Genomic DNA, 24,759 nt, shown 5'->3' with positions numbered 1-24,759 from the left:
ACATAAAGATCCATTTGATAAAAATTAAAAACCAGTGACTTCCAATTTTTTCAGTATACACACTTGAAGATCAGAAAGACGTGGATTTTCTGTTTGGGGGTTGTTTTTTTTTTCTGAACTTGAGAACAAAACTACTACAGCTCCTTGACAATCAGTAACTGAAGTCCAGCTTCAAAAAGGGGTTCTTATATTTGGTGTAATGTAGCTCAAGTATGGATTGTTGACTTTCATTCTGTATTAAATCAGGAGCTAGCAATGTTGTATGCATCAACTCTTGATGGCAATGTTGACTGGGAGAAAGTCTGCTGGGAAGCTAAGAAAGGAAGGACATTCAATTTGCCTATGAAGAAAATCAGAAAATCCTTTGATCCTGAAAACTTCAGCATGTGAGTAATTCCTAATGACTAAAATCAGGTCAGCATAGGTAAGCATTTCATCCCATGGCTCAGTTTGACCCTATTGATCTCCATTATCACAGCAAAATTGTTTGCATGACTGTTACAGCCTCACGGATGCCCTAATGTACATTTTTAATTATTTTTAGTTTGAAACAGGTAGTCTATAGGACCTCAAAGGGACTTCATGTGCCTGGAAACCAGGCAGAGGGACTTCTTTTGCTGGACAGAAGTAGTTGCGGTACATCTGATTACCAAGACCCTAGTTTGAGGTTTGGTTTGACTCTAAGAAGATTCGGCTAAAAGATAAAAAAGAAAAAAAAAAAAAAGGAAGAGCAATGATGAAATAAGGTGGAAAGTAATGGATAAAATTGCTCTAAGAAAAAGTATCATAATATCTAAGAGGATTTGAAAGGATTTAAAATACTTCTCTGATTTTCACTTACATTTAATGCCACATTTAATATGGCATTCAGCCATATTAAAATGATAAAATCTGTGTGAACTTCAGGGCCTTAACTGGATTCACATTTCAAAGCAACTGGGTGTGAGGAGCACAGGGCCCTAACTGGATTCACATTTAAAAGCAGCTGGGTGTGAGGAGCAAATCTAAAATCAGGAATCAAACCTCCCTGAGCTGAACAGCCCCCATGATATTTCCTAATAGGAGATCTTGTTATGTGAAAATACAAAAATATTACTACCCACACCTCTTCTCCTGGTACACAATAATACTATTTGTCAAAGAAACTCCCAATACAAGTATTCTTTGTTTAGCCTGTAAAGAGCAGCTTTGCAAACTGCACCAGAAAAGATTCCAGACAGCAGGCCCATACAAAGATCACATTTGATTCTTTGAGGAATTTGTGATTTTTACATGCTGTTAAGTGTACTGGTAACTTTGTCCAGTGGAGTGCACAGTCCAAAGCTGAAATCCAAAGACTAATACTTTACCTTTTGTCTTTTCCGGAGGATCCAGTTCTTCCAGAGTAGAAGTCTGACTTGCCTAAAGAAGCTCATTCTTCTGCACCAACACTTCTGGTTAACCTGTGGCAAAGGATGCATTGCCAGTTCTCAGCTGACAGCTGAAAGAGACCTCAGAGCAAAATAACAACTTCCTGTTCTTATTTTAAGATTGTGTTATCATAGAGATCTGTTCCTTTAATTGTCTGCACCATTTAATTTTGCACTCGATACACTATCATACATGAAAAATCGTGAGTTTCCTTTGTTTGGAGGCCGTTTCCTGTGACACATTTATCAGCGCCAAAAAGCGATAGAGAGGAAAAGCATCTCTTTTGAATGAAAAAAAGTCACTAACACTGAATCCAGCTATTAACTTGAACTTGCAAGTAATGAAAGCAGTTAATTGTTGCGTCATTTATCAGATTAAATTTGTGCTTTCAAACTATTTTTTCCAAGAAAAGATGGATTTACAACTGGACATTAGTTTATATAAAACTGTTTGGTTATTATGATAAAGACACAATTAGGTTTTCCATTCAGACACTATAAATGTATATTGATTAACACAGCCTGGAATGGATTTTATAAAGGCAAATCCATTTTGTTGCCATTTTATTAAAAAATAAGATGATCGCATATTTTTATGCTTTTAAATTCAGCAACTCCCAATATATTTTAGTAGTAACACAACCAAATTTAAACCATTGTAAACTGTTTTCAGGTTCAGGACTCATTTTAATCACCATGAATTTTTACCTTCAAAAGGAAAAAAAGAACTTGATGTATAAATCTAAATACAGATACAGGGCCCTGTTAAAAAAATAAACAAACCATTTGATTTTTCTACTTGTATCCAATTCCTACTTTAGAGCTACCTTATTTAAATGATTGAAAAGTAGTTTCTTCGTGAATGGTTAGTCACTGGGAGAGTGTGGAAAAGGAAATGGAAGTTAGATACTGGAAAGCACTTTCTAATGACAACAATGGTGAAGTAGTAGAACTGATTGCATGGGAGGGTCGTGAGGCCTCCATTGGTGGAGGTTACTCAAACCTCTATCAAGACTTATACAGGCAAAACTGCTCATTAATTAGATGATTTGATGAGTCTCTCTTGCCACTATTCTTCTAGAATTTTGTTTCTGGAAAATCCTTAAGTGGAGGAATTTTTGTCTAATTTTAAGTGACGAGGTTTGGAAAACATGTCAATATTTTGGCACAACTGTCAACAAAGCATTAGTTAAAAATCTTTATCTTTAATAATTATTTGACTGTTTCAGAAAATCATCTCAGGTCCACATTTTCTGAACTGAAAAGGAATTTAGACCTCAACAAGGGAGGAGGTGGCCACCGATCTAGCCTCACGCTGATGGGATCTGAAGCCTATTTCAGCCCATTATGGAAGGAAACATTACGCAAGTCTTGACATTGAGACCAAAGAGCTGAATGCAGAGGAAGAAATTCTCTATCAAATTGGCTAAATGCTAGTCCTTCCAGAGTTTACCACGGTGTATTTGTGCAAAAAGGTAGCAAACCATGTAATAGCAGAGGCCGATTTTACAAGTGTGTCAGAACACTGACATTTCTTTTTCACAGAGCTGACACTAGGAAACCAATCTAGATTGATTATTTGATTACTGAGTGTACTCAGGAGACAGAAAATGTTAAATTTAGACACTAATATTCAAAATTTTTCTCCTTCACTAATTGAAAAGAAGCACATCTAGTTCTTATTCAGACATTTACCCAATGCAGGGGACTTCTGAGCAACTAGCTGTTGGAAGGGTTTAGAATCCAGGAATAAAATTGGCTGAGCATCATCAAGAAAAGACAATACTTTTGCAGTTCCACTAGTGGTATCAGGTTCTGCATGTAAACAGACTGATGGCTCATAAGAACATTCTCATGTGGAAAGCTGTCCTGTATTTGGTTGCAGGAAGCTTCCAGCAGGCACCACCTTGCAGCTGCCATTCGTGTAGCATGCCTGCTGCTCCTCAGGATGTTCCAGTGAGGTCCTTGTCTCAGAATTGCCAACTCTGGCAGTCAGATGGCTTTCTGACAGTCCTGAATAACCCAGGTCTCTCCAAGCTGCTGTTATTCTGAAGAATGAATCCCACAGCTGAACAAATAAGGAAAAGCCAGTTTTGTTCCAGCTCCTCTCGCCTTCCTCTAAACCCCAGATGGACACTGCAATCTTTCTGCAACAGCTGTTAAAGGAAATTCAAGCCTTCATGTCAAGGCCATAAAATCTGTAGTCTGCCAATGGCCTTGCCTCTCCTCTTCCTCTGGGCTCTTTACTGAGCCATCCATCACTAAGAGTTTCTATCTCCAAGAGAGATTCCCTAGTAGTACACAGAGTCTTAGCTCATGTTTCTACATCTCTCGCTATGTATAACATACCTGCACCACCCTGTAAATTTCACTGCTATTAGCAAGAAAATTTGTAGTACAAGGCAAGAAATAGGATTAGAATTGCCAGATAAAATGGCTGTTAGCATTTGCTCTGGAAAATCTAGCTATTTTTCTGAGACTAAAAATATAAGTAGTAAAGAAGCCAGAAAGAATAAGCTGGGGGAAAAAAAAGGACAGTAAGGTTATCCAGATTGTGCATGCTATTTAACCTTTAAAGTTTTTTTACATTAAATCTTGCTAGTTATGTTTGTTGATAGTGGTGGGGAGAGATATTCCTTATAAGAGAAATAAGTCAATGACAGACAATCCAATTAATATGCACAAAGTGCCAAAGGAATTGCTCTTTAAGAAAGTGACTACTAGACTGATTACTAAGATTAAGATCCTGCTAAATGAGTTAGAACTTAAAAGTACTTTCCCTTTTAGCCTAAACCAAACTATTTAAGTTATGGCATTAATACATGAAGTGCAATCAACATATAAAACTTAGTCTATTTTGCTCATCAGACACACTTTAGAATCACCTCTAATTTTAGGATGAGCAAGAATACATATATATTTCCCCAGACTGCTTTGTTTATAAAACCTTCACTAGGAGCTAAAAGGCAAGAACCCTGCTTTCTGAAATGGAACAGCTTCACAGATGCGAGTGTTAAATGTGTATTAACCTTATACTGCTTAGAAATCTGAATTAGACAGGTGAACACGAGACAAAAGTGTATGATAAAAAGCCCTTAAATAATGCAATCAGAAGACATTGGACAGGTAAGACTCAGGTTCTGTAGCAGCAGAGAATAAATAAGGAATAATTAATTTTCAATCCTTTCTTATCTAGGCATTACTCAGATTAACATAGGATTGTGTGGTTAAGATTCAAGCACTACTAATTTAACTAGAGCAAAACACTATAATAAAATAATAGAGTTGGACCATGATAAAAACAGTACCTAGCAATAATGTGTTGAGAACTCCATTTGGGCTCAGGAGGTACATGAACTTCTGGAGTGATTAGTCATGGTGGAGATCTATCTTCATTCTTTAAAGGCTCTCTGCTCTCCCTGCTCGCAAAATCAGCGGTAGCTTGAGACAGCTGCATCAGAAAGAGCACAGGCACTAGAAGAAACTCAGTTTCCAAAAACCCAAAGTTTATTAACATAGATATTAACCCCCTCCCAAAACCAGAAAAAGCCCCCCCCCCACTTACGAATTGTTCATTCAGTTTTTCATTAAGAAGCTAATGCGAATTATGACTGTTAACTATTTAGACTGGCATGTGCTTGCTGCCTGAAGACAACATGCTCAGGAAACGTGAGTTACTTCCATGGCATATGAAAATCTGTGTTTTGTTAATTTTCCTTTTGCAGGAATTTATTTACTTTCCACAGGGCTGATTGTAAGGACCAAAAATAAAAACTTCGTTTTATCACCAGCATACTATTGATACATGTGAAGACTCTTACAAAGCCTCAACTCAAGAAAATAAAAAATAGCACTTTTTTTTTCCTCTTTTTGTTTTTCCCCTAGCAGTTAATACTCTAACATGGAGGAATGATTTGCTGCATACATTCAGAAAGAAAACTCATATACATTGTTGACAGAAGACAAGAACGTGAAATAAGTAATTGGTTACATTAGTCATTACCACTAGTTTTAATGCACTGTTTAATAAATCTAACAGCAGTTAGCAAAGGGTCCTCTTACCCTGCTTATACTATATCAATTACACCTTATTATAAAAAGCTATTGAGAATTTCTCTCAACTGTGTATTTCTTTAGGCCATTGTATTCTGAATTTAATCATTACCTACAGTATGTTCCTGCTTTTTCTGAGGAGCCTGAGCTCCAGGGGTACTGACTTATCACAGCCTTCCTCATTACCATCAGGTTAAGAATAGCAGAACGTGTTCATTAATTCTCAGATTCTTTAATATTGTCATGACAATCAAGCGTCACCCTCGGTAACTTTATTAGCAGATTCTTTCAACTGTACGTCTGCTGATATGTCCTCACAGAAGTCAGAAGTCTTTCCCACTACTTCGCAAACTTAGTTCATGGGATTTTCAATACTTTCTCTCTGCTCCACTTGCTTCATGAAGGTGGCACAAGTGTTTTATTGTATTGGATACAATGTTTTAAAGACTGAATTTCTTCTAGGCTTTCTAGACGAATCGGAACTGCAGTAACTGGAGAAGGCAATTTTTTTTTACCCTATTCATTTTCACAAATGATTTTGACAAAATTCACTTCCTTGATGTTGCTCTGCTTCCCTTGCAAAAGGCCTGGGAAGTTTGTTCTTGTACCATCTGCATGTGCAGAAATATAGGTAGTTCAGTACATCTGTTCATGGACCACCACTCTCTAAGAACCGAGACAGTGAGACAAAGACACAAAAGTAATTTCACAACTACACTACAGGAGAAAAAAAAATTCTTCTCATCTGATCTTTGATTTTTTTCTAGAACGTCTAATGTCAGCAAGCTGCAAGCTTACATAGAAATACACTAAGCTAAATACAACATGACCTTATATGTGTTCAGACTCAGACCTCCAGACATGCATTCAGAGAGCTTTTCAACAAGCTCTGTCCTACCTCAAATAATATTTACTAAATCAAGTTACACATTAGTATTAAATGGCTCATTTCACATCTCCAACATAAATTACCCCCAAGTAGTATGGTCAGATCCAGAATTAAAAAAGCACTGAGTGAATATTAAATTCTTTATAGCTTTTCATCTGTAAGTGTTGAAAGAGAGCAATGCAGCAAAACCTCCCACCAGTGCTTACGTCAGGCAATGGGTCTGTATAAGCATTATAGCTTCCCTCACTGCCTCCCTCCCTGTGACTGTTCTTCCAAGTAGAAGTTGAGCACCGACCCAGCCTTCATTATTTAAAAAAAATAAAAAAGGATGTGGCAGTGTTTTCCTGTTTCTTTCTTCTTCACAGGGCTTTGGGGAAACCTTTGAGAATCCTCCACAAAACTTTGTTTCACTGTATTTAACAATTGTTAGGTTTACACCAGACCACATTGCCACTCTGACAGCAGAACACTGCGCTTGGCACACTGCTTCCTTCCTGGTGCCATCTCAGGACCTTCAAGCCTCTGCACAGATTTGCCACCTAAACCACGGACTTTAACCCGGCTTCCTTCACAAAGGATGACATGGCAACTTCCACTTTTACGGGTGGCTTTGATCTAATTTCTGTTGGACATATGTTCATATCACAGCTGAGACTCACCCCGCTGCAATCTTGACAAGGAAACAAAGGGCTTTATAAAGCCACAGAGGGAAGTCCACTCTGATTATTGGCAGTGCAAAGCAGAGAAACTAGTGCTGCTGCTGCTTGGCTGTAGACTGCATTTAAGCACTATGACTATGTCAAGGCAATCAGACAATTTAATAGTTCCACTCAGCAAACAAACATTTTAACCCTGAGATTCTAAGTCAAGTTATTTTAAGGAAATGGATCCTTTTTTTTTGCAGCCCACATGTACAGCTCTAAGAGATTAAACTAATCTCTGCTAATTAGATTTTTTACATCACAATTGGATGATGGTAAGGTATATTTGTTTTCCATGTTCAACTACATTAGCTGTGCCTGTGACTCATTTTTCCTTTGTAAAGAGTGGGATCTTTGAAAGTAAACAGAGAAAGTTTACATGGGGCCTATCAGTTCACATGGCAGGGGAAAATACAGTTCAGTTTATGGAGCGCACTGCGCAATCTCTCCAGTAACTCTACCCACAGTTGCCACTATCACTTAGGGATTTCTTAATGATCTGTAGTTTGTTGTCAACAACAGAAAAAAAAGGAGGCATTCCATTTATGTATCAGAACACAATGAAACCAATGAATGGAAATAGAGATTTGGTAAGCATAATGCAAGAACTATCACAATAGATATCTGATAACATAAAAGTTCCCTATGATGTACTTCATGAAGACCTACGTGCAAGACAGGGTGATATGGTATGTGTGTTCTGTTATCCCCTCACCTACATACGCCATAGTTTTAACAGCTATTTTACATACTAGCATTTTATTAGTTTTCTTATTTCCAGGCTTATTCCTGACTTTTGACTACAAGTTAAATCTGGTTAAATGCTCTTTGTTCATCAAATTATAAAAACATCCATAGTAAACTCTCCAGCAACACAAGCAAAGTTTTCTCTAAAATTAATAGAATTTTAAAATTACCTGAAGAGATAGCTTTAAAAATATGCACATTCACCTCTACTGGGTGTGCTCATGGGCCAACACTTCTAGTTTTTGGGAATAATGCTTTCCAGCATCCAGACAATTTCAGCATCCAGATGTTCTTTCTTACACACAGCCTCACTATAAAGCTAACACAATTAATGCTAATGCAATTTTGTCCAGGCAGACTGTAGGAGTGTACATTTGTAAATGTATCTTAAACAAACAGATACACTTATGTGTTTGTGTAGAGAAAACTACACATACCTCAACTCAGAAAACCCCAGCCTGTGTAAGTTTTGCACCCAGCTATTGTAAACTGCTGGGGAAAACCCAAGTTGAAGGTTTCACATTTCTTCTAATGTGTTTCAGAGGCCTCAATTCATGAAATAAGTAAGGAGTGACCTAAGACAAGAATGGGAAGTTCTGACAAGCTGGGGTCAAATCATATTTCTTGGATTTGGCTGCTAGTAAAAAAAAAAAAAAAAAAAAAAGGAGATGTAAAATAAGGAAAAGAGTTGCACTACTTGAATAGATGACAAAGACCAAGCTGCAAAGAAATGAGTGCACAGAAACTGGTAGAAGCTGTATTATTCACATATATAATGGTTCAAAGGGAGCGCTGATAAGAAATCAGAGAGCATAAGAAAGGGTCCAGTGAAACTCTGTTTGAACAGTGTACATCTAAGAATCAAAGACAATCAGAATCAGATTCCTCCACGTGTCACAGGGAAATGTGGCATCTTAAACAGATCCTGTCCATGTGCAAACCTATCAATGGGCTAATCACCCGATCTGTGGTTGAACAAGTAGAAAGCACACCAAGTGCAAACTCAGATGGCATGACTACTTCTGGCATAATCCAGTTTACTTCACACAGATGCTCTTTTCTGTCATCCAGCAGTATAAGGGCTGAGGAGTGAGGATTTTCCTAGCCTTCACCCTCCTCAAACATTTTACATTTTGGAAGATTTAGGATGGCTTGTTCTTCTACCTGTGAGCAAAAACACTTTTCAAGGATCCCACACGTCTCTGAATTAAAAAGACAACTCCCCTCCCTCTAAAACGATAAATGGGCATGCAGATAGAACATTTTATTCAGCAAGGTTCATCTCCAAAGCATCCTCCTGCAAAACTTATTTCCATGTTGACGTGTTTATATAAAATAGCATTTTTTGTAAATATCAGCCACCCCGCCCCCCCAACTTTGCTAGTGGAAAGTTGAAATGGTTTGTCCCATTTTCCCGACATATTAAGTCTGTGTGTACATTGACAAGTGGAATGGCCCAGTAAGAGCAGATTTATAGTCAAACAGCGAGTGCTGAGGACACAGCATTCACACACTATATGTCTGAGGATTACTTCAGATGAGCTCCAGCCTAGCCCCATAGACTGGACGTGCATTAGCAGCTGCAGCATATCAGGTACACTGCTGAAGCACATGTTCCAGTTTAGTCTCATCCAAAGAAAATCAAGTTTGTGTGCTCTGAGACCACGCTGTACTGTGAACCACAGTGGTACGTAGAGGAGTCACTTAAAAAGTACAAACATGCTCTGAACTAAGTTACCAACGTTAGCATACGCACACTAACTGCCTTCGCAGAGCATTTTGTGTCAGCTTTCAGATGAACTCAATTAGGCCTCTGCTACACTACAGAGGCTAAAGAATTCATGGATTTGCACGCAAAACAAGGAGTTCTTAAATAGAAGCAATAAAAAACTGGAAAACTTACCACAAAAGCTTACCTCATGTGTGAGTACTGCTGTGCTATGGGAAAGAGAAAGGCTTCTGAGGGAATGTTCAGCTTGGCTGCAAAGAAACACATATCTTAGATGTGGTTAGCGCTTGTAGAATAACACTGCTCAGTTGTAAGGAGATTGTTTTAATCCCCTGCTTGACACAGAACAGCTCAATCTGCGTGTTTAAGGACTCCTGAATAAAAATCCTCCCAAATATCCAATATGACTAATACAAGCATAATAAGGTCTGTACTAGGAGGCTGATATTTCTGAAGGTATTTCTTCAGATCCGAATAGACCCTGTATTTGAAAAGATGGTCTCAGAAGGGTAGTTCTGGTGGCATTAGGGGCCCTGCTAAACAAACAGCTGTCATGACTAATTAGGTCAGGGACTTAAGGCAGTCAGTACTCTGCCAAAGCTTTAAGAGGGATGAGGCAGTGCATTAGGACTTCAGAAAACGCAATTACTAAGCAAATCTGACACAAAAAGGTTTCCTCCCCAGAGGGCAAGCTGCAGGGCGCTGGCACTTGGCTTGACCCAGAGCCCTGTCACCTGGGGCAGGTGGGTGGGATTACTGTCATTTGGTTGGAGTGAAGCAATTTCAAACACAAGACCTCAGGAAATCTGCATCAGAACTGAAAGAAACAATAGGGACTATTATTAACATTTCCAGTCAAAAAGAAAGACAAAGTCTTTTCCCTTAGGCCCAAGGCCCTGCTGCTGTGGCCGCTCCCTGGGGCCTGTTGAGGTGCTTCCTCACAGGAACACGAAGGCCTCAGCATCGACGTGCAAACATTTACAAATTAAAAGGTCACACACTGGCCCTTAAGCCACTGCCTCCCAGCCCCCCCGCAGGCTGCCCCATCCCCTGGCCCAGCAGGATGGTTCTGGAAGAACCCTCTGGCCCCTGCCCCTCCTGGGGTGTTGCCCTGACGGTGGTAGCAGGGTCACAACTCTTAAATAAGCTTCAAAGGTTTTAATTTCAAAAGAAGTGCACTTGTTCCTTCACTTCTATTGAGTGGGGACATGCATAATTCATCTTTTGAAAGTGACAGAATCATAGAATGGTCTAGGTTGGAAGGGACCTTGAAGATCAAGTCCAAGCATCAACCTAACAGTGCCAACACCACCACTAAACCACGTCCCTCAGCACCACATCTACCCACCTTTTAAATACCTCCAGGGATGGTGACTCAACCACTTCCCTGGGCAGCTTGTTCCAATGCTTAACAACCCTTTCTGTGAAGAAATTTTTCCTAATAGCCATCCTAAACCTCCCCTGGCACAACTTGAGGCCATTTCCTCTTGCCCTGTTTCTTGTTACTTGGGAGAAGAGACCAACCCCCACATCGCTACAGCCTCCTTTCAGGTAGGTTGTAGAAAGTGATGTCTTCCCTCAGCCTCCTTTTCTCCAGGCTAAAAAAAACCCAGTTCCCTCAGCCACTCCTTGTAAGACTCAACAGCTTTGAGGTGCTGGAGTGTGTACAGAGAAGAGCAACAATGTCTTTCTTGTACTGAGGGGCACAAAACTGAACACAGATGGGGCCTCACCAGTGCTGAGTACAGGGGGATGATCACTTCCCTGTTCCTGCTGGTGATACTATTTCTAATACAAGCCAGGATGCTACTGGCCTTCTTGGCCACACTGATGGCTCCTATTCAGCTGGCTGTCAAACACCACCCCTAGGTCCTTCTCCACTGGACAGCTTTCCAGCCACTCTTCCCCAAGCCTGTAGTGTGGTTTTAGAATACACCTATTCATCCACACAGAGGCATGCAGAAGTGCGCTGCACTCCCCCACTCCTGGCTGAGCCTGCCAGTGGCTGCCTGGCTATGGGAAACATCGAATAAAGACCTGAAGTACATTTAAAACAGCAGAAACCTCTCAAGCTAGCAAAAGAGGGAAGCAGATGGTACATGAAAAGCAATGATAACAACCAGTAGTAACTCATATTATGACTTGGTTAAAAACGTTAGTCTGTTCTCACAGATTAACATACACTATCATAATTCTCCATCTCAGCAGCGTGCCATGGGGAGTACTGGAGACCCTCCATCCAACTAGGTGAACAGTTATTATTAAAATTTCTTAAGCCATTAGCATATTCAGTGCTAGACATGTGCTAACACACTTAAATATAATGAGACAATAGATTTAATGGTAGTTCCCATATTAATTTGCCATTTTGTAACCCTAATCTATACTGATTGGCATCATCCTTTTACAGCTGTGCTATGAGGTTCTGCTACAATGCCTGTAATGTGTCATTAACACTATTTCTGCTCATTAACCTCCATTCTCAAAGTGGAACAAACTCCCATTTATGTCAAGAAGCCTCTATCCCTCCTCTTATTTTATTGTGCAACTCACAATACCAGTCTGGGCAGATATCAGCATCTGCCATCTTCAGCTTTTCTGTAGTATGAGGCAGCTCCCCAAAGAAATGGCTCCTGGCACAGTCAGAACCACCCATGGTAGCGTGGCCTTTGCCAAGTGTGCAAGCCATGCTTCCATGGAAAAGTGACAAGGAATCAGAAGTTCAGCATTGCGAGTTTAATACCTTTTGTTCTGGAAACTAAAATCAGATTACATCCACTGAATGCAGTGTGGGATTTTATTTGGGATATTTTGGGATGAAGAGCAAAGGGAATGGAGTAGGAAAGTCCAGTATATTTTATGTTGTAAAAACAGAAAAGTGATTCTTTGCTTTTCTTGTCCTCTGAGAGTCCTCTTGTTACATCAGTAGAAAGTACCATGCTAAAATAACTGTACTCTATAGTATGTGAGAAAGGGTCAAGCTAATTGTAATCTCATTAAATAAACTGTGTTGCCCCCCATCCCTGGAAGACAGATGCAGCACAGTACTATACTACTGCAAAGGCCAAATGTCCGTATTTTAATAAGTTAGAAGAAATCCAGATATAGAAGCCAAAGAGTCACTGAAATGTTAACAAGTTAATATATTTTAAAGCAAATATAACAGTGTACACATAAAAACCATTTAATACAAAGTGAAAACCATTAGATGCACCTACAAATGCAGATTTTTGGTTATTTTCAGCTTTTTCACTGAAACTTGGAAATAATGCTCTTCATTTCAGTTACACCAGGTTCAGTGGTGAAACTGATCTATAGCAAGCAAATCACTGCCTTTTCATTCACCTGGGAAAGACAGCACCACTGCACCTGACAACCTCTCCAGAAGGGCATCCAAACAATACAGGCTGTGCACATTTGTCTCACTCTTCAAGCTATACAAGAAACCAGATGTGGATTGATTGCTGCTTCTGAATAGTAAAGCTCAGTAAGTGCAACCTTGCTGTACAAAAAAAAAACCCTTAAAGTGACAACATAGAAAACTGGCAACAGATAACCATGTCTGCCTAAAATATACACATATGATACATAATTATGGGCCATGCTGGCCAGCACGTAAGTCTGTTCAGGAGCAAAGCTTTAATTGCACGGATTAGAAAACTGAACAAATGCTTTTACAGAGCAAAGCACAAGCTTTGGTTTATGCTTAGACAGTGAACATTAAACCTCCCATTTTTATGATAACGTCTATTATGAAAAATGGCTCCTTTCACTGCTACATACAATAGTCATTTCTCTATGAATAAGCACTCCATTCCATACAATGAAATGAAGCTTGGTGTCTTATTCAATGAACACATTAGCTGTATCTAGACAGGGAATGCATTAGATCTTTATGAAAAGCTACTGAATTACAAAAAAATTGACTTATTTCCTTCACAATTCCCCAGCCCTCCCCCCATTTTTAAAATGCTGCATATATAAAAATAACTCCAATATGGCACAGAAGTGGGATTCTCAAGGGAAGGCAAAGGATAAAGGGGCAAAGGGAAGCCTCCACTGGCAACATCAACAAATTGGATACAGTCCAAGAAGAATTTACACCCTATACAAAATGAGCTTCCCTGTGTTCCAGTTCTTGGATCCTTTTTGGTCTCAGTCTCTGGTAAGTAGGCTTCAGATCTGTGGGGTGAATATCCTCTGAGCTAGTTTTTTGTTCATTTGTGTTTTGTTCAGGATCAGCTGATGGAAGTGCAGAGCTCCTAGCCAGTTTCACAGCATTATCCTGGTGAAGCACAGAGCTTGTACTGGTTGTTGCACAAGCCTTAGCAAAAGGACCCTCTTCATTTTGTTTTGATTTGTTACAAGGTGGTTTATAAAATGTCCCTGGAGGTGGTTGCAATGTTCTTGGTGCCCTGAAGGCAGCAAGAGGATTGGCATCAGGACCATTCCCTTCTGTTGCTGTCCTTCCTGACCTGACAGTAACAGAATATGGCTTACTAGGAAGAATGGCATTAGCTGAATTGTTACCAATGTTGCATGATGAAGATAAGGCACCTGCAGTTCCACTCTCAAGTGCTCGGTTCTCCTGTGGCACATTAGTTACTATCATTGCTGTCCTTGCTGTGATATCATACTGTTTATATTGCTTGTCCCAAGTTTTTCGCAGCATCTGGGTGTCATAACAAGGAAGTCTGCAGCAGGTATTAACAGCAGGGAGTGCCTTCACCTCTGAAACTTCTTCAATAGTAGGGCTCCTGCCAAGCTTCTCTGGACTTAATGCTCCTGCATTTCGTGAATTTCTTTCATTCAAAACACATGGAGGAAGTATTCTGTCTACAGGTAGGCTCACAGGGCGAGTAGCTGGTTTTGTCCTTGGAACCCGCAATGGAACTTTGGTAATCTGACGGTTAGGTTTTGTAGGAAATAAGTTAGTTTTACAGCTGTCTTCACCTAGACAAACAAACGAATCATTGTCTCTCTCTGAAGCTGGACTCACAGCATCACCTAGAAACACAGATAGACATGACTGGATCTTTGCACCAAATATCAAGAGAAGTCAGCAAGACTTTTGCCAACATAATATGAACTTTATTAATGACCCCTTGAGAGCTGGTATTTTAATGGGATAACAGTTTTTAGGTATACCTTGTATACATACTAGGAGTATCCTACTCTAACCAAATTTCAGCATTTCAAAAGCAGTGAAACACATGCTGTACAGATGTAACCAAGGAAGACACTAAGAAGAAAACAGGCAAAGAGACACTGCACTTTATTTTGCTGATGCTTTCCCATTGCTGAATATTTTTTGTTTTAATATGGAATCATAGATTTGTCTAGGTTGGAAGGGACCTTGAAGATCAAGTCCAAGCATCAACCTAACACTGCCAAAACCACCCCTAAACCATGACCCTAAGCACCACGCCTACCTGTCTTTTAAATACCTTCAGGGATGCCAACTCCACCCCTTCCCTGGGCAGCCTGTTCCAATTCTTAACAACCCTTTCTGTGAAGAAATTTTTCCTAATAGCCATCCTAAACCTCCCCTGGAGTAACTTGGGGCCATTTCCTCTTGTCCTATCACTTGTTACTAGCGAGAAGAGGTTGACCCCCACCTCTCTACAACTTCCTTTCAGGTAGTTATAGAGCACAATAAGGTCTCCAGTGAGCCTCCTTTCTCTAGGCTAAACAACCCCAGTTCCTCCAGCCACTCCTCATAAGACTTGTTCTTCAGACCCCTAACCAGCTTTGTTGCTCTTCTCTGGACACGCTCCATCACCTCAATGTCTTTCTTGTACTGAGGGGCACAAAACTGAACACAGTATTCAGGTGTGGCCTCACCAGTGCAGGGGGATATCACTTCCCTAGTTCTGCTCACCACACTATTCCTGATATAGGCCAGGATGCCATTGGCCTTCTTGGCCACCTGGGCACACTGACGGCTCATATTCATCCAGCTGTCAAACAACACCCCCAGGTCCTTCTCCACCAGGCAGATTTCCAGCCACTCTTCCCCAAGCCTGTAGCATTGCATGTGGTTGTTATGACCTAAGTGCAGGACCCAGCACTTTGCCATGTTGAACTTCATACCATTGACCTCGGCCCATCGATCCAACCTGTCCAGATCAATCTGTAGAGCCATCCTACCCTCAAGCAGATTGACACTCCCACCTAACTTAGTGTTGTATGTTTTCAGAATGTTGCACTGTTAGTGTACAGTACACAACCGAACTGGTAGTAATTGGTATAATTAAAAGGGGTCCTAAATAAAATAGATGAAATCATACCTATATTAAAACAAACCACTGTAGTAGCACAGGCAAACATTAAAAAAAAAATTCTTATATAAGATTTATAGTTAGGTTAGCAAACCTGGCTCTTTTGGAGCAGAAATATTAATATCCAAAATGCTGGTAGCTGATGATTCTGTCAGAGAATTACTCTTTCCAGAGCCTTCTGGTTTAATTCCAGTGAGTGGCAATGACACACGTTCTGAGGAAAAACAATGGCCAAAACATATTAATTGCTGGATATTAGTTTGCAGCATCATAGTGGATTTCAGAAATCCACAGTCACAGCATAATCATTGTTTTTCTAAAAAAGGGAGAAACCAAAACACTGTTGTAATTCTCTTACTAAATACTTTGAGCTCTGATTCCATAAACAGAGGTTTCTTGAAAGCCTTTAGAAAGATTAAGTTCTCTGCTCCTCTAACAAAGATAAACAGTATATCAAGCACTGATAAGCAGGTTTTACCACTTGCTTCTGTCTAAATTGAAGAGCTGTAGTCTAATACATCCATGACTGCTTATACACCCACCCCAAGACTTAATAAAAGCCCACTAACCAGTTGCAGATGTATCTACTTGTTCTTTTGTATTCTTGCTATTGTTTGATTCCCAAACCAATGCAGCTGTTTCTGAAGCTCTGCTTTCACTTGGAGCTATCAGAATACCCTGTTAAAAGTCAGAGCAAAAGTTAATAAGAACTGAAGAAGAGAGGCACTCTAACAAAAAAAAAAAAAGATCCACAAAGATTTAACAGAAATGTTCTCTGGAATGCTGCAGCATTTCACACAGAAATTAAGATGGCACAACAGCATTGCAGCAGCACAAGAAAAGTCACTCACTTCCTTTACAGCAACAAACGACTTCCGCTGCTGCTGTGGTTCCCTCTCTTCTGCTGATAAAGCAACTCTGACTGTAACAGCAGTTTCTTCAGACTGAGATGTGCTCAGAAGTGGTTTCAATGAAATGTCAAATATCTTTTCATAGTATGTTATGAGCAGCTCCACTACCCGGGCCTGATAAGGGTAATCCACAAGTGACGACAAAGAAACTGTAGCATCTGTTTGACGTGGCCTGATCAGAGTTGGGCCAAATATTATGCCAAGGTTGCTGGCTGACATTTTATTTTCATCAGACTGTTCTGTAACCCTGCACAAAGAAAAAAAAAAACAACAAAACCCAAACCCCAAGAGTTAAGAGGATTTTACTACTTCAGAAGTATTTTAGATATTAAAATATTGTCTTATGTCTAAAGAGGTTAAAAGGCAATTGAAAGATGAAGGTAAGTTTGGTAGGTAGGCAGAATTTTCAGTGCAGACCGCATTTAACAGCAGCTTGGACTAAGCACTTTCCACACAGGGTGTTTTTATATCCTGTTTGGTGAACATTATTTGTGGCTATTTGACATTTCTGGGATTGGAGAAAAGAACATCTCGCTCATTCTAAATAATAATATAGCTGTGGCCCAATATTACCCATTTTTATTGGTAGGCATCAGCTTGGTACATCCCCATCACACATCATCATACAATCCAGCATTTGGAGGACAAGGAAGTGAAATGTAACTGGAGAATTGTTATTAACAGACATGATACAAGTTTCAATTTTCTGTTAGTAACCACTAAAACACTGCACTGTCTGGGTCATATCTGATTTAAATCACACCTAAGTCCCTGCAGCTGCCACCAGTTACTACTTGCTGACCCCAATGCTAGCAGAGAATCAAGAATAATGGAGGTCAGCTCTTTCCCTCCTTTCTTTCAATTTCCTATTCTGCTCTCATCTGAGAATTCATTACATTGGAAAAAGAAATAGCAACAGAACTATGTCTTCTAAGGCTTATGCGACTTCTTCCTCATCCTGGTTTCAGTTGGGATAGAGTTAAATTTCTTCCTCATAGCTGCTGTGTTTTGGATTTAGTAGAATAATGTCAATAACACATATTGTTTTAGTTGTTGCTAAGTAATGCTTCTATTGAGTCAAGGACTTTATCAGCTTCCCATAGAAACTGAGAGCGAGCATAGACAGGACAAGTGGCCCAAAGGAATATTTCGTACCATAGACATCACTCTCAGCATATAAGGAGGTTGGCTGGGGGGCAGGAATCTGCAATTGCTGCTTGGGCCAGGCTGGGCGATCATCGAGTGGTGTGTAACTGTATTGCATCACTTGTTTTATATATTCTTTTACTATTATTATTTTCCTCTTCCATTACTGTTGTATTAAACTGTCTTTACCTCAACCCAGGACGTTTTTCAGGTTTGTTGTCCGTCCCCCCGCCCTCCTTTTCCTCCCTCTTCTTCCTATCCTACTGGAGGCAGGGGCAGGGAATGAATGAATGGCTGCATGGTCCTCGTTGCTGGGTTGGGTTAAACCACAATACTCCTTACAGTCAAAAGAGTACAAATCTCCTACTATGCAGCATGTAGCAGTTTATTTTTCAACATCAGTTTGCATTTAAAGTCTTTTCTCACCTGTGAAGGTGTCCAATAAGGTACTGAAGAGTGTTATAGTTTGGTACAGGCAGTTGTTTCAGAAGATCTTTAATTTTAATGATGATTCTATTCAGTTCAATACAGATTGACTGTCTTTTCTTTGATTTGGGGCTAGCTTGTTTAACATCCAATTCCTCATTAACATTCTGACTTTCTTTTGCAAGTCCAATGAACTCATTGTAAAGCCGAAACAAAATCAAGGGTTCCGGAAGCTGAAGAAATAAGAACATTTCAGAAACATAATCAAGCCTGAATTTTAAGTTCTTTGTTTCCTTCCTGTTTTTCTTAAACTTTGCCTGCTCTAGCATCTTTTCATAGATGATGACATTGTTTAATCCTCATTCATTAGCTCAAACCACAATTTCTCAAATCCAATCCCAGGTAACAAAACACATTTTTCCCCTACACCTTTCTCTGCGATCTTTTGCTAGCCCTTTCCTGCGACAGCTTCAAGACTAAGCATTTATCAATACAAGTACAGATTTCAAGGAAGTGACTGCTATGAGGGAAGGCATTACACTGCATATGCACCATGATAACAGAGGAGGTGTTTTTTTTTTCCAGTCTTTGATAGTATATTACACATGGTATCAAGTTTGGTCCATATTCCATTTTTTGAAATTTGGATTTTAGGCCACATAACATTCATTTTTAATTGTTATCTAAGGATTCTCTCAATATGAAAATAAATGTTAATAATAAAAAAATTACAAAGAAGACAAAACCCTCAAACCTGACCTAGCTATTTGCATTTTCCCAGTTTAAAGCAAAAAGTAGAAAGACTAGATAAAACTCAAAATCATTAGTTAATAGTAAGTCTCAAATAGGGTTTAACGCAGCATTCTATCTAAAAATGTCTTAACTGCATGTTTCTAGCACTGTTCCTGCATTTAAAATGAGCAGGTTTACCTAAAAAACAGACCAACAGATCAGCTACAAAGGAAGTAATAAAACCAGAAAAAAAACATGTTGAGTTTTATTTTTAATTATGAGCCCTATTCAGAATACAGCACAGTGGTACCCCAGTTTGATGTATTTAATATGCTACATTTTTATTTGAATAAGTAGGCAGAGTACATCTTTGTAATTTTTCAAGAGCATTTAATTTAATAGTGATGACCATAGGATTGGAACGCTCATGTCTGACAGCCAGGGTAAGGAAGAGGACAGGACCATGCAGCTAAGGATTATTCATTTCAGGGCTAACAAGTTTTTAGAGTGACTCAGTAATTTCACTGGGCAATATCCCAGCCTCATTTTTTCAGATACATACTGAAACTGTTTTGGAAAACTCAAATCATGAAGCTTTAAAGTTCCATTCTGAAAGAAAAATATGGATAATCCTTCCATAATGAATACATCAGTGTTTCATGAAATTTATGTTAGCATATATTAACAGCAATATGTTAGCATCTGTCTATGTGAGGAGGCAAGAACATGGGAATATTTTAAACTTCACACAAGACAGGCAAATTCAGTAACTGGAAAGGTTTTAGAAATTAAAGCTTTGCTACAAGTGGATAAACAAAAGCTTGTTCTGTGTATGGTACTAATATTTAAAGAGACATTTTGCCCATGTGGAATACAGATTGTAATACCAGCAGTCAGTAATATCACAGCTTTCCCCAGCCCGTCACAGGCTCCATGTGAAAATAAGAAAAGCCTACTGCAAATCATTTAAATCTTGAGATGCAGGACTGCTGAAAAAGAATTTTTTTTCCTCTTGTAATGAAGGAATTTACTAGACTACTATAGTTTTCCATTTGGCCTCTCAAGTACATACCTGGCGGAGATACAACTTGAGAACATTGCTGATATCATGTGCATAGAGTTCCGAGAGCTCGACCAAATCCTTTCCATTTTCAAAAGCTTGACAAAGCTTTTCAACTCTTGATTTGGCTCCATTCACACGATAGATGCCCTGAAATTAAGACCAACACAAGTTTATTTTAATTTGAAAGGCAAGTGTAAAACACAGATGATATCAACAGAACAGCGTTAACATCTTCAGAGATTTTTTTATTTTAAAGATGGTTCATACTTAAGTTTTATCAACAAACTTGAGCATACCTTGACATTCAGTGCTCTGCTTTCAATTTCTGATGTACACTTTTTGATGATGAAAGGAATGCCATCAGGAACGTTTTTAGCAGCTTGGGCAAATTCCACTCCAAACAAGTGAAGCCTTCCATGAAGTTTTTTGTGCCCACATTGAATAGCTAAAGTCTCTAAACATTTTTTATGGCATGCAAGTGAACACTACAGGGGAGGAAAAAAAAGCACATGGTTTGATACAATCTGACACCATAACAAATCTCTCTGCTGTTTGTCACCCCGTGTGTGAGCAAAAGGAAAGATTTGTTAGTCTGTTGTGCTTTTGCTTTGAGTTCACAATGATTCTATGAGCCACAAAGTCTGTACTTTTTATGCAGAAAAATAATGCCAGTTTCCAGAACTCCTGACTTTACATAAAGCAGCAATTTAAATTACTTTTCAACTTACCTCCTCACATTCAGCTCCATGAAATACCACTAAGCTGTCACATTCTCTGCATTTAGATGGAGCTCTCAACTTCCGTAGTTTGTGTGTTTGTGCTGCTTTGGACATATTAGCGTTTCTAAAAGGTCCTGGAGAATTTGCAGTTTCAGATGTCAGATCATTTAAACCTGGAGAGAATTTCTCTGTTACAGTCATTCTTATCTACTGCAGAACACAGAATTTTAAGTAATTCGCAACTATCAAAGTAATCACAAACATTTCAATCACAAGGAAGAAAAATGATGTTACAGTTTACAAAAAGGACACGTTAACTATCAAATAGTCTTACTTAAAAGTAGAATAAAACAATAAGTTCTACATTTTTAAGTATTTCAGTTTTCTCCTATATTAATGGCATGTGAAAATATTAGGACATTTAATTCCATCTGCCCTGCAGTTCAGGCAACTTTTCAGGAAAGTTTCATCCTATGTATTTCAAAAACCTGTACTAGAGGATGAAAGATGACATTATGGTTTGGCTAGCTGTGTTTCTGAAATATTTAAAAAAAAAAAAAAAGCACACTTTGAAGCGGAAAGGAATTAACACACACTCACAGCAAAACCCATATAAAATAAAGAATTGCTGTCTCAGTCTCCTATGATAACATTAAAATATTTTTGAGGATTCTACAACAGAACAGCAACTGGTATTTTTTGTGGACAGCTTTTTTCCAGCAATTTATTTAACATGCTATCAACAACTCTGTGAACCAAAATCCTTCGTTTTACAGATACAAACTTAACACATACAGTTAATTGCCCAGCAAGCTTCTTAAAAGCTCAAGTATTGATTAAACAATAACACTCCAAGTTAAAGCTTACATTCATTAACATGTTGCCATGCTTAAATCTGGATTTATATTAGTATTGTTAATCACAGGCTCATTCCTAGACAACAAAGTATATATTTAGGAAATAAGGACTAACTGAAGAATTTCCTAAAGGCATTACCAAGCAAGTGCCACAAATATTTCAGAACTAGTTTGTAAGTACTGCAGCCATCCCATAGAACAATTTTGATAATCCAGTTATTCAGGTTTCAGTACCTATGGCAACATCTTCTTTATACAGTCAAAATTCATTTGAAAATTAGAAATGGTCTGGTCAAATCTGGGACAGACATTACCAAACTTGGTTATCTAACATGAAAAGGATAAAGTCTCAGTTATTAGCCTAAACACTTGGATTCACTCTTTTCCAATTTGCCAATTACCAGCCCTCTGTATCTGTATTTCACTTCAAAGTTTAGAAGTGATTTTAATACCTCAGTGCCAGGCAGCTAATTTTAAATACAAATGGCTGGAGGGAATGGTTAGTGGATCATTTATGTTTACCTCAGGAGGATTCAAGGGATGCCCCTATAGTTAATCTAAGTGTATGAAGACAATTCTGCATCATTTCATTAAAATGACCTGAACATTAATCTTCAGCCTCAACTTCAAGTGGATGCACACTGTATTGAAAACCAATGCTGTTGGTAATCACAGCCTTGTTAATGTACTTTTCTTAAGCATGTTAAAAAGAAAAGCCACACTCTGCAACAAAGAATCTTCTGGGGACTTCAAGTATGGAAACAACATTACCACAGTCTGAAGGAGATGGTGGCTCTCTTTCATCAAGATCATCTGCAGATGACATAGTACCCGTGGAAGGTGTTCGGGGAAGTCGTCTTTTAAAATCTCCTAGCAGATGAGAAAAATCAGGAAGCTGTAAGTATCAATTCCACCCAACTGCTCATTTTCATTATAGGCTCTGTCCAACACTTGCTAAATTAACAATGTCTTCATTAACATAAAACAGTCCAAAGAAAAGACTTCAAGTTAGTATAGCAGCCAGTGTAGCTGTACCTGGGCTAGCAGATGGAGAATCCATGGATCGTGACTCGCTACTTCCCCCTGCACTTTCAGAATCACTGCACATTCCTCCACTCTGGTTGCCAACTGACCATGATCTGAATGGTGGTGGCCCTCGCATTGCTTTGGAAAAGAAAATCCATCAATTCCAAATAGCAAGGACAAAATTACATACTTTTATTTTTATTTAAAGACTAACCATGATTATATTCAAAATAGGAAAATATTGCAAAAGTTACACAAACGTGCAATATAGTGAAAAAAACACAGCATATATTCCTGTAAAAGCTTCAGGATGTAAGAAAATGAATTTCAGAAACTTGACACTTGTGCTTTTACAAAAGACCAAAAAAAAAAAAAAAAAAAAAAAATCGATGCAGTATTTACAAAACTAATGGATTTTTAAATTGCTAAAGTTAATTGAAATAGTTTAGCACACTGGGCTTGACAGTACTTGCTGTCTGAATTGCCTCTCACCTTTCTTGTCAAATAATCTAGGCATACATAAAGCCAGTTTTCCATTTGTCCTTATGCTCAAGTACATAACTGTTTTTATAGGTGTCAAACTTTAACACAACTTTTTTTTTTTTTAACCCCTTCAGTGCTACAATTTTGACATCAAGTACCTGTTTTTTTACAGCATTTTTATTTAGAGACTGAACTCCTGATGAAATACAGAAGAACTACCTTGGATATCTGTGCTGATGGAAGATCTCTTCTCTCCAATCTTTTGTGAATGATGATAAATTGGGCTTCCCACATCATCTAAGGTCTGAGCAGGAAAATCTCCTGAACACTGAGATAAGTTACCATGTGATGTATGGACACTGCTGGTTGACTGCTTATTAAAAACCCTTCAGAAAGAAGAAAGTAATTTGAAGAGTAAATAAGATAGAATTAAATGAAAAGCAGTGTGGGTTTTTTTTATGCCCGGGCACTAAAAATGTTTCATTTAATTGCTGTTTATATACATACATATTTGACATTAATTAACAAAGCCCTAATTAAAAAAAAAAAAAGGGTGGCAATTTATTTTTAACTAAATCTGTGCAATTTTCCAATGTGTCCTCTCCTCCCTCCCTGGTAAATCAGCTTTTCCACATCTCTGCAAGGTATTATAACTGTAATTTTGCACACTTTGAAAAAAAACCAAAATCAACCCACAAATCTGTTCATCTAAAGACTAGAATAATTCAGAGGATATTGCATCCTACTTTTATGCTTTCCTCCGAAAGATTCTTTGCCCAGCCACCAGGACCGTTCACCTATAAACATATAGGCATTAATATGCTGTGCTTTTTTAAAAGCACAGAAAATATGTTGACACTACCATAGAGCTTATAGCCAGTCCATTGTGAAAATCTGCTCTCAAGGTAAGGACAGAAAACTCTTAACAGTAATTAATGTAAAATGCTGAAGCACCCTGTGGAAAAAATGTTCTGCTAGCCATGTCTAGCAGTCAGGAAGCTGTTCCTTAATCGGTTCTACCCTATCCAGCTGAAGTAAATAAAGACTTAAAAACATTAAAACTTGCATTTCTCTAAGCTGCTGTCCCTTAAATAAATGCAGACCTAAACAATAAAAATGATCACTTCAAGTACACAAGAATCACAAGGCCATGTCAAAGAAAACAAAAGGTGGGGAGAAGGGAGGAGAAAAACTACACTCCTATAAATCTTAAGCAGTAAATAGCTGGGACAGCGTACAAAGAGTTTGAAATTTCATGCTTATCAGTTTCTCAGGGAGCTGCACAGTTAAATCCCCCTAAGTCAAAGTTTATGAGTACAGCCTAAATCAGTCTTAAAAGGCAGGAAATTTACAGACAAGAACTAAGAATCTCAGATTTAACTTTGAATTTCCTGGCTTTTGTTGGCAGAAGTCTGACTCAAGCCTTAGCTTTTTTGTATTTAGTTTCCTTTTGAAAGATGATGACGACACTTTCCTGTAGAACTGTGAAACACATGGATTGGAATGGATATTCTGGTGCTTTAGTGCCAAGATGACTATTTTATAACAAGTTAAAGGTGGAAAAGCATTTGGCACACTGACATGAGG

General features: G+C 38.7%; 2 protein-coding genes across 2 annotated transcripts in view; both read right to left on the bottom strand.

The window, feature by feature from the left end:
* Positions 1 to 1,415, bottom strand: part of ABCA4 (ATP binding cassette subfamily A member 4) — a gene marked incomplete at both ends in the record, with an annotated part of 75,542 nt that extends 74,127 nt beyond the window's left edge. Inside the window, one exon of the mRNA XM_082484215.1 lies at positions 1,350 to 1,415. Coding sequence (XP_082340341.1) covers positions 1,350 to 1,415 — 66 coding nt within the window. The remainder of the gene's footprint in view (positions 1 to 1,349) is intronic.
* Positions 1,416 to 12,653: 11,238 nt separating this feature from the next.
* ARHGAP29 (Rho GTPase activating protein 29) overlaps positions 12,654 to 24,759 on the bottom strand; it is a 55,709-nt gene continuing 43,603 nt past the window's right edge. The window contains exons 13-23 of the mRNA XM_082484108.1: positions 23,392 to 23,558; positions 22,699 to 22,827; positions 22,435 to 22,533; positions 20,816 to 20,979; positions 20,384 to 20,572; positions 20,097 to 20,234; positions 18,293 to 18,525; positions 16,661 to 16,967; positions 16,379 to 16,487; positions 15,904 to 16,023; positions 12,654 to 14,535 (exon numbers count right to left, since the gene is read on the bottom strand). Coding sequence (XP_082340234.1) covers positions 13,634 to 14,535; positions 15,904 to 16,023; positions 16,379 to 16,487; positions 16,661 to 16,967; positions 18,293 to 18,525; positions 20,097 to 20,234; positions 20,384 to 20,572; positions 20,816 to 20,979; positions 22,435 to 22,533; positions 22,699 to 22,827; positions 23,392 to 23,558 — 2,557 coding nt within the window. The 3' untranslated portion in view covers positions 12,654 to 13,633. The remainder of the gene's footprint in view (positions 14,536 to 15,903; positions 16,024 to 16,378; positions 16,488 to 16,660; positions 16,968 to 18,292; positions 18,526 to 20,096; positions 20,235 to 20,383; positions 20,573 to 20,815; positions 20,980 to 22,434; positions 22,534 to 22,698; positions 22,828 to 23,391; positions 23,559 to 24,759) is intronic.

Source organism: Vanellus vanellus (genome assembly GCF_965231255.1).
Source record: "Vanellus vanellus genome assembly, chromosome: 5".
NCBI lineage: Eukaryota > Metazoa > Chordata > Aves > Charadriiformes > Charadriidae > Vanellus > Vanellus vanellus.
This window is presented reverse-complemented; position numbering and strand designations above follow the sequence as displayed.